The following is a 13702-nucleotide window of genomic DNA, read 5'->3' on the forward strand; positions in this document are numbered from 1 at the left end:
CAGAAATAATGAAGCCTGGTTTCTTACAGATTTGTGTGCTGTATTGCATATCTCTACCTTCCTACCACTGCCTGGCATCACTTTCTATCTGTCTATAATCCCATATGTCTCCACATCTTCTCCAGGTTTCAGCTGTTCCTAAAAGCCACACATATCTTTCTGCTCTACTTTTGTACCCCAGCTGCCCACCATTATATCTCTAAACTGTCTCATCATACTTCCAGTTGTCTCTTATGTTCCCTGCTATCCCGCATGAAATGCATGCTGTCTGGATGACCACATCCTAACCTGTCCTATCTGCCGCTCAGATTCAGTGATACAACAAATCTGGTCATGTTTAACTGACTACCCGATTTTGTAAAACTTGCAATATATGTATGTTTCTACATATATACATGTATCTTTGTGTATGTGTGTATACATCCCTACATCAGATTCAATTAAATTAGCCACAGAGTTCAACTGTTTCTGGGTGGGGATGAACAAATGCACAATCTCGTAAGTCTTCATTTCTGAATAAGTTAACCAAAAAAAGAAGACTTAATAAAGGTATTTTTATGAGTTATTTTTCTCCTACTCTTAATTGCATGGAAGTATAATATAAAATTATAATTTATAGATGATGTACAAAACTAGATGTTGTCATATATTTCTATTCATAAAGAAATGTAAAAAAGAAAAATTCCTCCAGCCTTCCAATCCTTGTTTTGCTGTTGTAGTCTGGTAGATGTTAAGTTTGCAAGAATCCACTCTTTTGTTTTTCGGAGTTATTTAACAAAATTTTTGTAGCCTCAGTGTTAAAAAGCATCCACCGTGGTCAGCAGATACTCCTACTAACTTCCCCAAAGTGCTTACAGTGCTAACTCCATACAGTATGAGACAGGAGCTGAACCATGTATGTATTCTAATGTGAAATAACTAGACAGTAGTTTGATACTAAGACTCATGTGTCAAGAAATGTTTGTTTTTAATGTTTTTTTTTATTTCATCACTTTGCTATAAACCCACGGAGTACTTGTCAGGTTTGATAACTGTAGGCTGCACATATGAATTAGTTTCAGGTTTCACTGCTAAATGAGGTAATTGTGAACAATCAAGAGGCCCATTCATTCCTTTCTAATACTAAAATCTCCTCCCTTTTAAAAGAAGACAGGATGTTACTGGGAAAATCTTCTTTGCCTATCATTCTTCCATTAAAGCTTCTTTTCCTCCTCTTAAACTCTCTTCTCAAATTAACTGTGCAAATGATCAGTGCTGCATGAGCTATGCAAGAGAGTCAGAATCTATTACTTGTTCAGTTCTATACCAAACAACTCAGATTTTATACATTTATGTTGCGAGAGATGTTAGGCAGCATTCTCCCATACATTTTTCTGTTCCCTGCACACTGCTGCCACAGTAATTCTAGCCCCCCCATATCCTTCCCAGGCTCTGCTTTGTAATCTCTTCGTTCCCTTCCCCCTCTGTCCCAAATCCTTTTCTTGCTGACCTCGCTGTCTTTTCTTCCCTCACCAGTTTGCTCTCTCTGCTTCTACTTGAGGGTTATCTGCAGAGGTGACTGCTCACTAAATTGTGATAACTCTGATCTGAGCTTGCTGCAGCTTGTTGCTCCTTGTTGGAAAGGGATTGTGCTGCTTTGTTTTGAGCTGTAGGTTCAGTACGGTGTGTTCAAGCAGCCTCAAGTCGTTGGTGTCCAGTGTTTTCTTTTGGCTGCCTCTCACAGATACAAGAGGCGAGAAGAAATGCTTCCTTTAGGGATGCCAACTGGAATTTAAATTTTCAAAATATACCTGTTTTTTGTCCATATTGGGAATTGGTGAAATTACCTGTGTACTGCAAATTCATGCTTCGTTTTAGTGTAAGCAGACTTTTTTTCTTGATAGATAAGCCCATAAACTCAGGCTTGTGTTGTGTTTCTCTCTTGTTTCATTAGAGAATATTTGTTACTGAACGAAAGCAGAATTAGCTCCTTTCTGCCCTTAAACAGTGATTGTCCCTAAACTGAGATGGTGGTTCTCAATTACCTAGAACAGATTCTGAGTATGGAAAAATCCATTATTTCTGATTTGAATCACTTTTTTTCTTCTGCTGCTTCACCTGTTGGCTCTTTTCCCAGGCATGGATCAGTTACACGGTCCTCAGGAGTGGACTGTCTGAACAGGCAAGCCGGATAGAATAGGGAAGGTGAAAACAGTAGCATCCCTGTTTCATAGGTAGTATGAAGAAATGACAACCAAGAAGGCAGTGATTTGCCTGTTGTCTTTTGGGAAGCTGATGGAAAGGGCCTTGCTGGAAAGCCAATTCCACTGACTTCCAGTTCTATTTTTAGTCCCCACCTCCTTCCATTTCAATTTCTAAACATAAGCAACATAGAAGGGGTCAGACTTTTTAATGGATGTTCAAAGAGATTTTAAAAATCCCTGAACTTGAGGCAGTCCAGCAATTTTGTGCGCTTGTTGTTTTGCTCTCCATAAGAGGAATCACTCATTCATTCAACAAAAGAACAGTGGCAGCAGTTAGAAGCATCTCCATGCTGCTTTCCCTCTGTTCTTTGCCTTTTTGCTTTCTTGTCTTTTCTGGGATTATTGTATTAGTTCAGAAGGTACAATAACAATTTCTACCTTTTTCCAGATGCATATGCATGGACACCAAGAATATTCCTCCTCACCAGTATTCCAGATGCCGAGGACTTCAGCCAGGCAACCTTCGGCACCCCCTGCTCAGCTTCCACACAACAACCTTCAGGGCCAGGGCCTTTGCTACACCACCAGTTCCACTGAGGACCTCCAACCAGGTCACTCTTCAGCCTCTCTTATAAAAGCAATTAGAGAAGAACTTCTACGTCTTTCTCAGAAACAGACAACAGTGCAGAACTTCCATAGTTGATTTAGCATTCCCTTGCAAATCTGCCAGCTATCTGCTTCCTATGGAAGCAAAGACTTACAGGAAATCAGCAATGTTGTTCTCTCGAAAGAATGGACTTTCACAGCTCTTTAGACAACACTTCTGGAAAAAAGAAAAAAGGCAGTAAAATGAGGAGAAGACGGAGAGACTGGGAACAATCATCAGTGTCATGGCAATCAGTGGTAACTAATCTGTTAATATTACGGTGCTCCTCTTCTCTTCATACCCTCAGTACAGTCTAACAAACAAATAAAACCTGAAGTCAAGAAGTCAACACTCCAGCAAAAAAAAAATCACAGGAACAAACTCCAAGTGTAGTAGACTCCTTTTTCTAAGGAGAAGGCAAAGGTTTGTGCGAACTGAGGTGACATTTTGCAAGAGATTCCAAGTATTCTGATCTCTCCAGTGCTTATGGGGAAGTGGTTTGTGTTGCTGTTCTCCAAGATTACAAACTATATCAGCTCTAGGGTGTTGAAGGTGTAATCCCACGTAAGAATCACTTTGGTTGTCAGTAACGGTAGGACTTAGAATAAAAGGCTTTATGAACTACTTGTAACAAAATGGAACAATAATTGTTAAAGCTCCATGCTTCCAAATGGAGCTACCCTCTGCACTCTTCCTTGTTTTCCTTCTGGTGCTGAAGCTTCAAGTGTTCCTTCATCTTCAATGTTTGCAAAGTGAAACATTGGCCTTGTATAACTAAGAAAATATCTGTAGACTCATTCAGGCTGGAGAAACAAAGCAAAGCATCCAAACAGAAAGGGCTTGGTATTTAATTTGTTTTGAAAATCACTGAAAAATAAGAAAGGAATATTCAGCCACAGTTGAATCTGGGGAAATGTGTATGTATGTTTTTAATATATATATATTTACATACTACTCTTGTAAGACCAGCGATAAAATATTGCCACTCTGTAATTTGCTTTGTGGACAGAAACCAATCCAGCCTGACTGGTACAGGGTCACCAGCATTATGTTTTAAATTGATGTCCTAAACCATTGCTTATGTTTGGATCTGAATAATTTTAGTGAAAGTCGGTGACAGTTTAGAACATTAACATAGGCTTAGATTTGCGGTTTGAAGACAGTTTCTATATTTATACTTGTTCCCACTGTCCCTCTGGACAAAGGGTAAGCATTATCCCCATGGTAAGAATGGTACGTGCCATGGAACTGTTTGTCGCTGTTTTTTCCAGAGTTTTAATTTAATACTAGCTATGAATTTACTAATATTTGGCCATTGCATAACTGTAACTGATGTAATACATATGGAGATTTTACTTAAGTCATGATTTGTTGGAGTGTTTTTATTTTCAGATCAGACTGTACAGAAGCTAGCAAACTGGCACTGAGATGGAGAGTAAGCTCTGTGTTTGTGAGAAGGCCTAGGAGCCTTGCCTCAGAAAAAAATGAAACACAAAACTATTCGGTGCTACAACGTGGGTATTTCAAACGCTGTTAGAAGATGGTAGTAGCCAAGGAGATCATTGGGTTGACCAAGGTAGGGCTGTGTTTGTATTACTGGGGTAGAAATAACAATTGGTAAAATGCAAGCATGTCATGCTGGTTTAGTATGGTGTTCTTTGGCTACCATATCAGTTCCCGGCTCCAGTGTACAGTTCAGTAGCTGCAGCAGGACTAGCTCAGACTGAAATGAAAACAGGTAGGAGGATGCCATGGAAGAACCCTGCGTACCTTGTTCATGAAGTACATATGTAATGTCATTTGTTGCCAAAGCCAAGACTAGGAAGCAATTATCTGCTCATGATATGATAAAAACAATGGCACATTGCTTCCTTTTTTTATTAGAGAACTAAGTTGTTTATCTTTTTACCTATTGTTGTCAGAGGACAGTATGAAATTGTTTGAGCAACTTCATGTAGCAAAGCAGTATAAATTCATTTCCAGTTCACTGTTCAATACATAGTCCTCATGGGCACTGGTTGAGGTTTGATTGGAGTCAGAACACCTGCATGATTATGAACAGCACTATCTACAGGTCATTCTATTTTGAATTTTTAAAGCCTTTTGTGTAATTATCAGTTGTAGCATAAAAATAAAGAAACTTTTGTTTTCTGCCAGATTTGTAAATGTGAATGTTGCTGATACTTCTGAAAAATGTTGGGTTTTAGAACATGAAAATTATGTCAGTCAATGTTGATCTTCTTGAAAATGCTGAAGACTGTTCCTAAGTGTTCCAATTTAAACAATTCCTTCATAGCCCAGATCCTTCTCCAGCATAATTCTACAATGAAGCCTGAGGCCAGTGCTTATAACATTAGCACGTTACAATTACTTCATTTTAAGAAAATGTGGTCTTCTAGAAAGTAAGTGATTTCTGGCTCCAGCTACTTAACAAGGAATATGAAGTCCTTTGAAATTCAAAGGTACTTATGCAATTTCTAATTCACTTTTGTTATTGATGGTGATGCTATTACAATATATCATCTTTCTTTTTTTGTTTGGAAGAATATCCTTTTCAGTCCCAAATCTTAATGAAGGACATGAACAGGACAGCTAGATAAAGGTAAATGAAAGTGGCTTTTGCTAAAGCAAAAACCTCTCTATAATACCGTACAATTTCACTGAGAAGCCAGTAATACATAAGCTGAAAAGCTGCATTTGAAAGTTATGTTCTCAGTCTGGCTGCAGACCTGATCCACTATTCACGAAACAATGGTATGGCGTATTCTGTATACTCATATATTAGCAAAAGTAACACAATGGAGCACTAGATGTTCCCGTTCCAAAGATGTTCCTAACAAAGGAAACCCACACATTACTTTCTGCAGCTACAGGAATGCCAATTTTTCTCGTGTGCTACAGGGGGACTCTGGGATGCATGCGCCAAAATGGGTTTCCACTTGGGAATTCAGGAGGGAAAAAAAACTGTACACTTCTCCATCCCCAAGTACTTGCATTCTTTTGCCAGTTACTTTATTTTTTAAAAGAAAGAAGAAAAGAACAGAAATTTAAAGTATTCTGAATTTGAAGTATCTGTTAATGAATCTACCAATTACTAAAAACATTGATCAGATGAGAAGTTGATACAGGCAAAGAAAGATGTTACCAACTGTTGCATCTATTTTCATGGCTGAACCATCTGGTTTATAGAATCCTCAGGTTTTTCTCTTTCTTTATAATTTTCTGTGACATTTGTGTGTAGTTTGTGTTTAGTTTGGCATATAGCAGTACTTGGCAAGATCGGAGCTATGTAATTTAGGTTGGTTGGTTTGCTTTTCTTTTCTGCAGCCAAAACGTAGACCTCTTGCTTCTCGCTTGCCTTTAAAGCAAAGTGACATTTTACAGTCCTTTTTCAGATAGTAAATCTGAAAGGTGGGCCATGTTTCAATGCTATAAAATATCATCCACCAGGCTGTAACACACATGGTCCTGTCAATGGCTGTGTGCATGTGACTGAAGAAAGAGAACTGTGTTGTGAGTGTAAAGAATTGCATAAGTGCTGGACTTATAAAACAAGAAGTGGAATTTGATGGAGCCTTTGTAATTGGAATATGCTTGGAATGGTTTGGCTTCAGATAAAGTTGTTGGATGGTAGCAATGTCATACGTAGCAAAATATGGCAACTAGGTCTCCAGGATGACAGTACTAAAAAGATTTGTATTAAAAGCTGGAGTATGGCCCCCTGCTCCCACTTGAGTTGATTCTGTAATGTAAACCATAATCTGTGCAGTCCTTCACCACTGACAGTGCTGGTCTGTACAAGTGGGGAACATCTCTCATCAGTGAGATTACCAAAAAGCAGGTCACCAAGACCAGAAATTCTCCAGGACAGTTTAGATGTTCCTATGGAAAAGTAGCTTCAAGCTGCTTACGTGCAGACATAAAAAAATTGGTTTATTTCTATAGTGGGCATCTTTTTCCTCTTCTTCTTACTTGTGTTTTTGTTTGATTATTTTTGATAGAAATGGGGTGGGGAAGCCCTCAGTGTGCCACCAATATGTTCTTATTCATGCGTTGTGGTATTTATAGACTCTCAATATTGATGAGGTGGAAATTAGGAAAGAAACTTTATAGCCATGCTGATGAAGATTTGCTTGGTGTGCAGTGTTTTGCTCCAAGCGTACCTGGGTACTCTGATTTCTTTGTTGTCGTCACGAGCACCCTTTGAAAAGCAGATGATGTCAAAAGAATGACTGTAAAAGTTCATTTTTCTGTATTTGACAGAAGTTCAAACGAGTGCAGACCAAGCTCTGCTTACTGCAGCTCATGCCATTAGGATTACTAAGATCCAAATGCTGGTCAAGCATGATGTCCCTGCTCATGACTGCATGACTTCCACTGAAAATCATTGAGTCACATGAATATTGAATGAAAATTCATCCTGCAAAATCTGTAGTACAGCTTGGGATGTTCTTGGTAAGATGTATCTGGCTTGATTTACAGATCCCAGGGAGTCTACTCTCCCAGACAGTAAGAAACTGAGAAGCAAAAATCAGACAGACTTGCCCTTCCTCTGAGAAAAGTTTTGTCCAGAGCAGAGCTGCAGTCCTGTGAATCCCATTAGATTAGTGCTAGAATACACTTTTATTGGCCCTTCATAGTTGGTGGAGTCAGAATGTTTTGTCTTGATTCCGTATTCAACTATCATACTCCTTGCATTTAAAGTATGCTTTCTCTTTCATAATGGCCATTTCTGCTTAGTTTTCAGTAGTTCTTATTCCATAGCTGGAAGTTTATGTTTAGGCTGTTGCATCTTGCCTTAATCAGAATAAAATGTTGGCACATTTTGAGGAAATGCTCTGAAGAGTCTTTTGAAATGAATGCGAAACTGTCATGGATCCCTGATATGGTGTTTTCATACAGTAGTCCTGGGATTGCCATATGTAGAGCAGGCAAAGGGAAATGAGAATTAAGAGATTGAAAAACAGACTGAAAGATGAAAACTACATTGTTTAGCATTTCCATTTATATGCTAATGTCTGTGCTTCTTAATTACTCTGACACAATCCCATAATCACTTCTCTAAGGTTTTTGGCACACAGCGTCTTGGAAGTTGGTTGTCTCATCCAGGCTGAATGTTTTAGTTCTGCTATGAGTTAAAAGGAGTTAAAAGCTAGATACCACTGTGTTTCAGGAAAAAACTTCAAAGAAAAATTAACATGGTGTTGTATTTGGCAATGCATCACTCTCCTCTAGTCTTAAAACGCAGTTCTGAAAGGAATTTGATTATGGTAACAGGAATTTTAAAATATTGCAATAATAATGAAAATCAGGAAGCTTTTACCCATGGAGTTAAGGGAACAGGGTTGGGAATTTGCAAATATCAGTAGTACTTCAACTTAGTTGGCAAATAGGAAATTGTGTAATCAATTATACAGATGTTATAATTAAGAAATATACAGAAAAGTTAGGCTAAACAGATTATCACACTAAAGAAGAATGGATAGAAGGCTTACCCTTGTCCCAGGCTCACTGAGAAGCCTCCAAGAGGCGTGATCTCTAAAAGAAATCCTTCCTTAGTGGCACAGGTGCCTTCACCTGTGCTCCCAGGGCTGACTCATTGCTCGCCTCAGGTGGTCAGTCAGAGGTTTAGGCCACGATTCAGCAGTTTCCATACACTCACATTCTCTGAGGTACGGGTGATTTGGGCATACACAAATTCATGAGCCCATTACAGTATTTGTTGGCCTTTGCAACCCTTAATAAAATGGTTTCAGATAAGTCACATTACAACGTGTGAGGAACTCTTATTGCTCAGCATTTCCATTGATGATGTTGATCCATGTGACAGTTCCTTTGAGCTTGATGATGGCTCCTTTAAACAAAGAACACTTCAAAAGATTACGGATTAAGATTTTCCCATTTAAAGGATTTGTAGATGCATGGCAAAGTATTTACATTATTGGTATATCTTGCTATTCTCCACCAAAATGTAGAAGAGAATTTTCTAGGGTGCTGGAAACCACATTCTTGCTTTTGCAGAAATTAATGGAAGTTTTTGTTACTTCCAGAAGACAGCATCACTGATGCAGCATTATTGACAACAGTCACATCTCCACCTGGGAGCAAAGGGTACTACTGTCCTGCAGCTTTGCACTGAAGATGCACTTCAGATCAGTGACAATGAGCAGTATTTAGTCTTCTATTTATTGATGAACATCTCACTTAGCACTATCGCATAGCATCTGTATGAGAACATTAATGTAGGTCAGCTGATGTTTAGTAAGAAAGTATATTTGAGCCCAAAGGGTGCTGCATTAGAATAAATGCTGTTAGACTGATGTGGTTTAAACATATGATATGGAAACAGCGAAGAGGTTGCTTTGTAGATATCTCCCTTTTTTCCCATTCAGACAAGACAGAGCTGTAGAGGATCTGAAAAAGTACTATAGCTTCTGCTCCAAAAAGTTCCATTGAAAAAAATAATTTGGCTGCACGTTTAGTAATGTGATGTGAAAAGTACAAACTAGGAATGGTTCTCCCTGTGACTCAGCAACCCTGGTTTTGTATGTTGGTACCACTGGCTTTGTCCTTCTGCTTAGATAAAGAAATCAGAAAATCTATGGATATAAGAATGTTTTAATTAAAAAAAAAAAAACAGCAACAACAATCCTTGCTGAGGAGAAATAACAGAAAAGAGAGCTTGTGGACGTATCATCACTTGGGAAGTGACTTGATTTTAAATGCTGTTTCCCCAGGAAAGGGAATCATGGAATCATTAAGGTTGGAAAAAATATCCAGTCCAACGCCATCCCATTCCCACCATGCCCACTGCCCACGTCCCTCAGTGCCACAGCCACATGGCTCTGGAACACCTCCAGGACGGTGACTGCACCACCTCCCTGGGCAGCCTGTGCCACTGCAGCACCGCTCTTGCTGAGCAGAAATGTTTCTAATACCTGACCTGAAGAGAATGAAATTACAAGATAGGACTTTTTGCTTTGCTGCAACCAGCAGTGGGTGCAGCTGTAGACGGGAAACAAAGGGAGGAAACCTAGTGTAGTGAATATATGGCCAATAATGGAGGGAAAGCTAAAATGAATAAATGGTTTGAAAGATAACCCAGCAAAGATCACAGAGGTAGAAAAAAGTTTTAACTTGGGCTTAGGGATTAGAAGAGGGTCTATATATCTGTCTTAAAGTCACTCACATGATTTAGTTGCAGGGTGAAATACTGTGCTTAAGTCAGTGTACAAACTTTCACAAAAGTCGTGAATATGTGAAACTTATGGAAAATGTGCTCAACGGGAAGGAGAAGCAGGGGGAACAGGAGTGACTGTAATCACCTGGGAAAAGTTGAAAAGAAAAAGTCACTGGGAAGGTATTATTGCATGAAACTATCTACAGTCCTCAAAGGATTAATTTCAAAATGCCTGGGGGATGAGCTCTCCCAGAGAGCTCTGTTTCTGTGTTTCAGAAGGGTGCTGTGTTTCACCTGTGAGCTCAGGCAGGGAGGGAAGACAGGATGGATCACTGTGTGCACTGCGCTTTTATCTTCTTCCCCAGGTGGCAGTTGCTGTGAGACAGAGCTGAGCTGGAGGGACCTTTAATCCCACCTTGCTGTTGTTGCAGTGGAGTTTCTCCAGCCTGTTGCATCTTCGTCTGAATTAAGTAATAAATCCCCAGGCTTTTTTGGTTCCCTGAATTGGCAATCTGGCAGGTAGAGGGCCTTCGAAGAGATGGAAATGGAGGGTTTGGGACTGACACAGTTTGAGTGGTGGTGGTAGTTCATTCTGTCCCCAAAATGTGTCTTGCACCTTTACATACAGGAAACTGACAGTAACATTTGGGAAAACACAGACTTACACAGTTAGTCTTTAGTTCTCAGCCTTTGTAGCTAAGAACACTATAAAAAGCAGAGTGTGGGATTTGGAAAAGAATTTTATGTCAACAAGACCTAGGGGCCCATAGGTGATTATTTATGGTGGGTAAGCAAAATGGTTAACTGAATGTGTCTCTAGATTTCCTACCTTCAAAGTGTGCAAGAAAGGTCTGCAAGCCTCTTCAAGCTGTGTTTTTTTCCAGTTTGTTTGTACACTGGGAGACAACAGTGCATTGTTTAACCTCGTACCTATTTCTGGGAAGTTATACCAAAATAGGAGCTGGGAATAAAAGCTCTTTGAGAAGTGCATATTTGATTCTGGGAAAGAAATCTGCAGTTGGGTTTGAATTCCACAGGAGAGGCTGCTGCCACTGGTACCACAAAATGAGGATCTGGAACGTACAGAGGAGAAAGGGTGGCTGCTTCCCAGGATTTTCTGTATTTCATTCTTTGCCTGTAATTAATTAGAGTAATATTATGAAATTCTAGTCTTTGTAGCGGCTTTATCAAAACTCCTACCAATTCCCAGCACAGTGAAACTTTTCTTATGAATTTAACCTCTGTATTTTTCTCTGTGAGTGGGAACCTCTGATGCTTGCCAGTTTTCATCCCTCTGGTGATTTTGCAAAGTGTAATCATTGTAAAATGCAATTGCTTAATATGTAGCTCATTCACTAAAACCCCAAGGATAAGAGGCAGTGAGTAATGTGAGTCATTACCGGAGCAATAGTTTCTAAAGAGATGAAAAGTCATGCATCACATATCAATCAATTTAGACTTAAATTAAGAATTTATAAAAATCACTGGTCAGATGTGATCGATATTGTTCCCAAGCAAATTAAAGTAGCTTCCCTGGAGTCATGTGCTGCTTCTGATGTTTCTCTCATGCAGTATTAGAAGTGCTGAATGGTTGCATGCTCCCTTCTGCTCTGTATATTGAGATACCTGTACAGCAGTAGCTCTCCCAAGTTTTCATTCAGCTGTCCAGTTTTCAACCACTTTGGCTGTGTTTATACTGGACCATATGAGCTGGAGTAGATTGCTTTTCCTTCTTCCACTGAAGAACTTTTTGGTGCAAGGACAGAATTTGACTGATCAATGTACTCCAGATGACTGCAGTGTTAAGATTTCCATCATCATTCTGAGAGGGTAGTGGGTGATTTGATGAGTGATACGAGCCAACATTTTATTTTTTTACATACTTTGAGATGTCTGAGAGCCTAAACCAGCTTGGTGCTACAGCATAGTATGCACATCAAAGTTTAACACAGGAGAAATGATGTATACACGTTGATAGATTAGATATTATGTTTTGTTTCCTGTTTTGTAAGAATAAAAATTATATGCTTCCTGAATTGCAATGGGAAAAACAAAAGACTGAAAAGAGGGCATGTGCTGTTGCATGTATATTAGTGTAGCTCCATTAATAGAACAGGGCTTGGACTGAATACACGAATTGGGGATAATAGTACTATTTCAGCTATAATACTTTAAGAGGTATTATACTAGGTGTCAGTGATAATGTTAGGAATATGAGATAACATGAAATAAATGACCTGGCTAATGGACTACATTTTTAAGATGGTGTACTGTAGAGAAAGCTTTAGAAGGGTCTGTTGTGGTAGGACAAGGGGAAATGGTTTCAAACTAAAAGAGTGGAGATTTACATAAGGATAAGGATATAAGGAAGATGTTTTTTTCAGTAAGTGTGGTGAGGCACACGCAGGGCCACCAACCTCCCTATTTAATACTAGACCAGGCTGCCCAGGGCCCCATCCAACCTGGCCTTGAACACCTCCAGGGATGGGGCATCCACAACCTCTCTGGGCAGCCTGATGATTCTATGAACTTGTACTTAAAAAACACACATTTTACTGTGACTTGATTTGTTTTAAAATAGGGAATATAGTCCATAAGATCTTCTACTGTGTGAGTTCCTCATCTGAAAGTATTCCAGGAAATATAGCAGCAGACAATGGATGGAATAAAATTAGGATGCTACATTTTAGGAAAGCTAACTTCCAGTTCTTTAGGGAGTTAGTCAACAAAACATCCTGGGAAAGGGTGAGGGAGGTGATCCTGCCCCTCTACTCTGCACTGATGAGGCCTCATCTGGAGTGCTGCATTCAGATGTGGAGTCCTCAGTACAGGAGAGACATAGATCTGTTAGAGTGTGTCCAGACGAGGGCCACAAAAATGATCCTAGGGATGGAACAACTCTACTATGAGGACAGACTGAGAGAACTGGGGCTGTTCAGCCTGGAGAAGAGAAGGCTGCAAAGTGACCTGAGAGCGGCCTTTCAGTGTCTAAAGGGGAGCTCCAGGAAAGAAGGGAACGGACTCTTTAGCAGGGTCTGTGGTGACAGAACAAGGGGAAATGTCTTCAAGCTTAAAGAGGGGAGATTTAAGTTAGACATAGGGAAACAGTCCTTTACAGTGAGGGTGGTGTGGCACTGGAATGGGCTGTCCAGAGATGTGGTTGATGCCCCATCCCTGGAGACTTTCAAGGCAAGAATGGACCAGGCTCTGAACTACTTGATCTAGCTGTGCATGTCCCCGCTTATTGCAGGGAAGCTAGACTAGATGGCTTTTAAAGGTCTCTTCCAACTCTAAAGATTCTATGATTCTTTAGGGAATCTAAACACATCTAGACACTTTTTCTCAGTGTCTAACTTGTACTCATTCCTGTGGAAAGCTGATAAGACCCATGCACCAGTTTGAACAGGCATAGAACTGTCCTGATTGAATGAATGCCTAGTTGTGCAAGAAATAATCTGAGGAGTCTTAAACTGATTTGTATATTTTCTAACCTAAAAAGTTATATATTGGTAAGCTGAGGTGAAACTTTAATGTTATCTAATAGATACAAATCTCCACTGTAGCTTTCTTTGGTTTAAGGATAGTCTCTTGTGTTTTATTTCAGTTGGTCTCTAAGAGGTTTGCTATTCTATATATGACTCTATGGGTTTCAAACTGATTTATGATTTTAATAACAGACAAATACTGTCCCAA

General features: G+C 39.5%; 1 protein-coding gene across 4 annotated transcripts in view; it reads left to right on the top strand.

The window, feature by feature from the left end:
• KIAA1549 (KIAA1549 ortholog) overlaps positions 1-4985 on the top strand; it is a 139152-nt gene extending 134167 nt beyond the window's left edge. For all 4 annotated transcript variants that reach the window (XM_085228420.1, XM_085228429.1, XM_085228414.1 and 1 more), the window contains one exon: positions 2632-4985. In XM_085228420.1, coding sequence (XP_085084546.1) covers positions 2632-2780 — 149 coding nt within the window. In that variant the 3' untranslated portion in view covers positions 2781-4985. The remainder of the gene's footprint in view (positions 1-2631) is intronic.
• Positions 4986-13702: the final 8717 nt, after the last annotated feature.

Source organism: Meleagris gallopavo, chromosome 1 (assembly GCF_905368555.1).
Source record: "Meleagris gallopavo chromosome 1, MGAL_WU_HG_1.1, whole genome shotgun sequence".
Classification (NCBI taxonomy): Eukaryota; Metazoa; Chordata; class Aves; order Galliformes; family Phasianidae; genus Meleagris; species Meleagris gallopavo.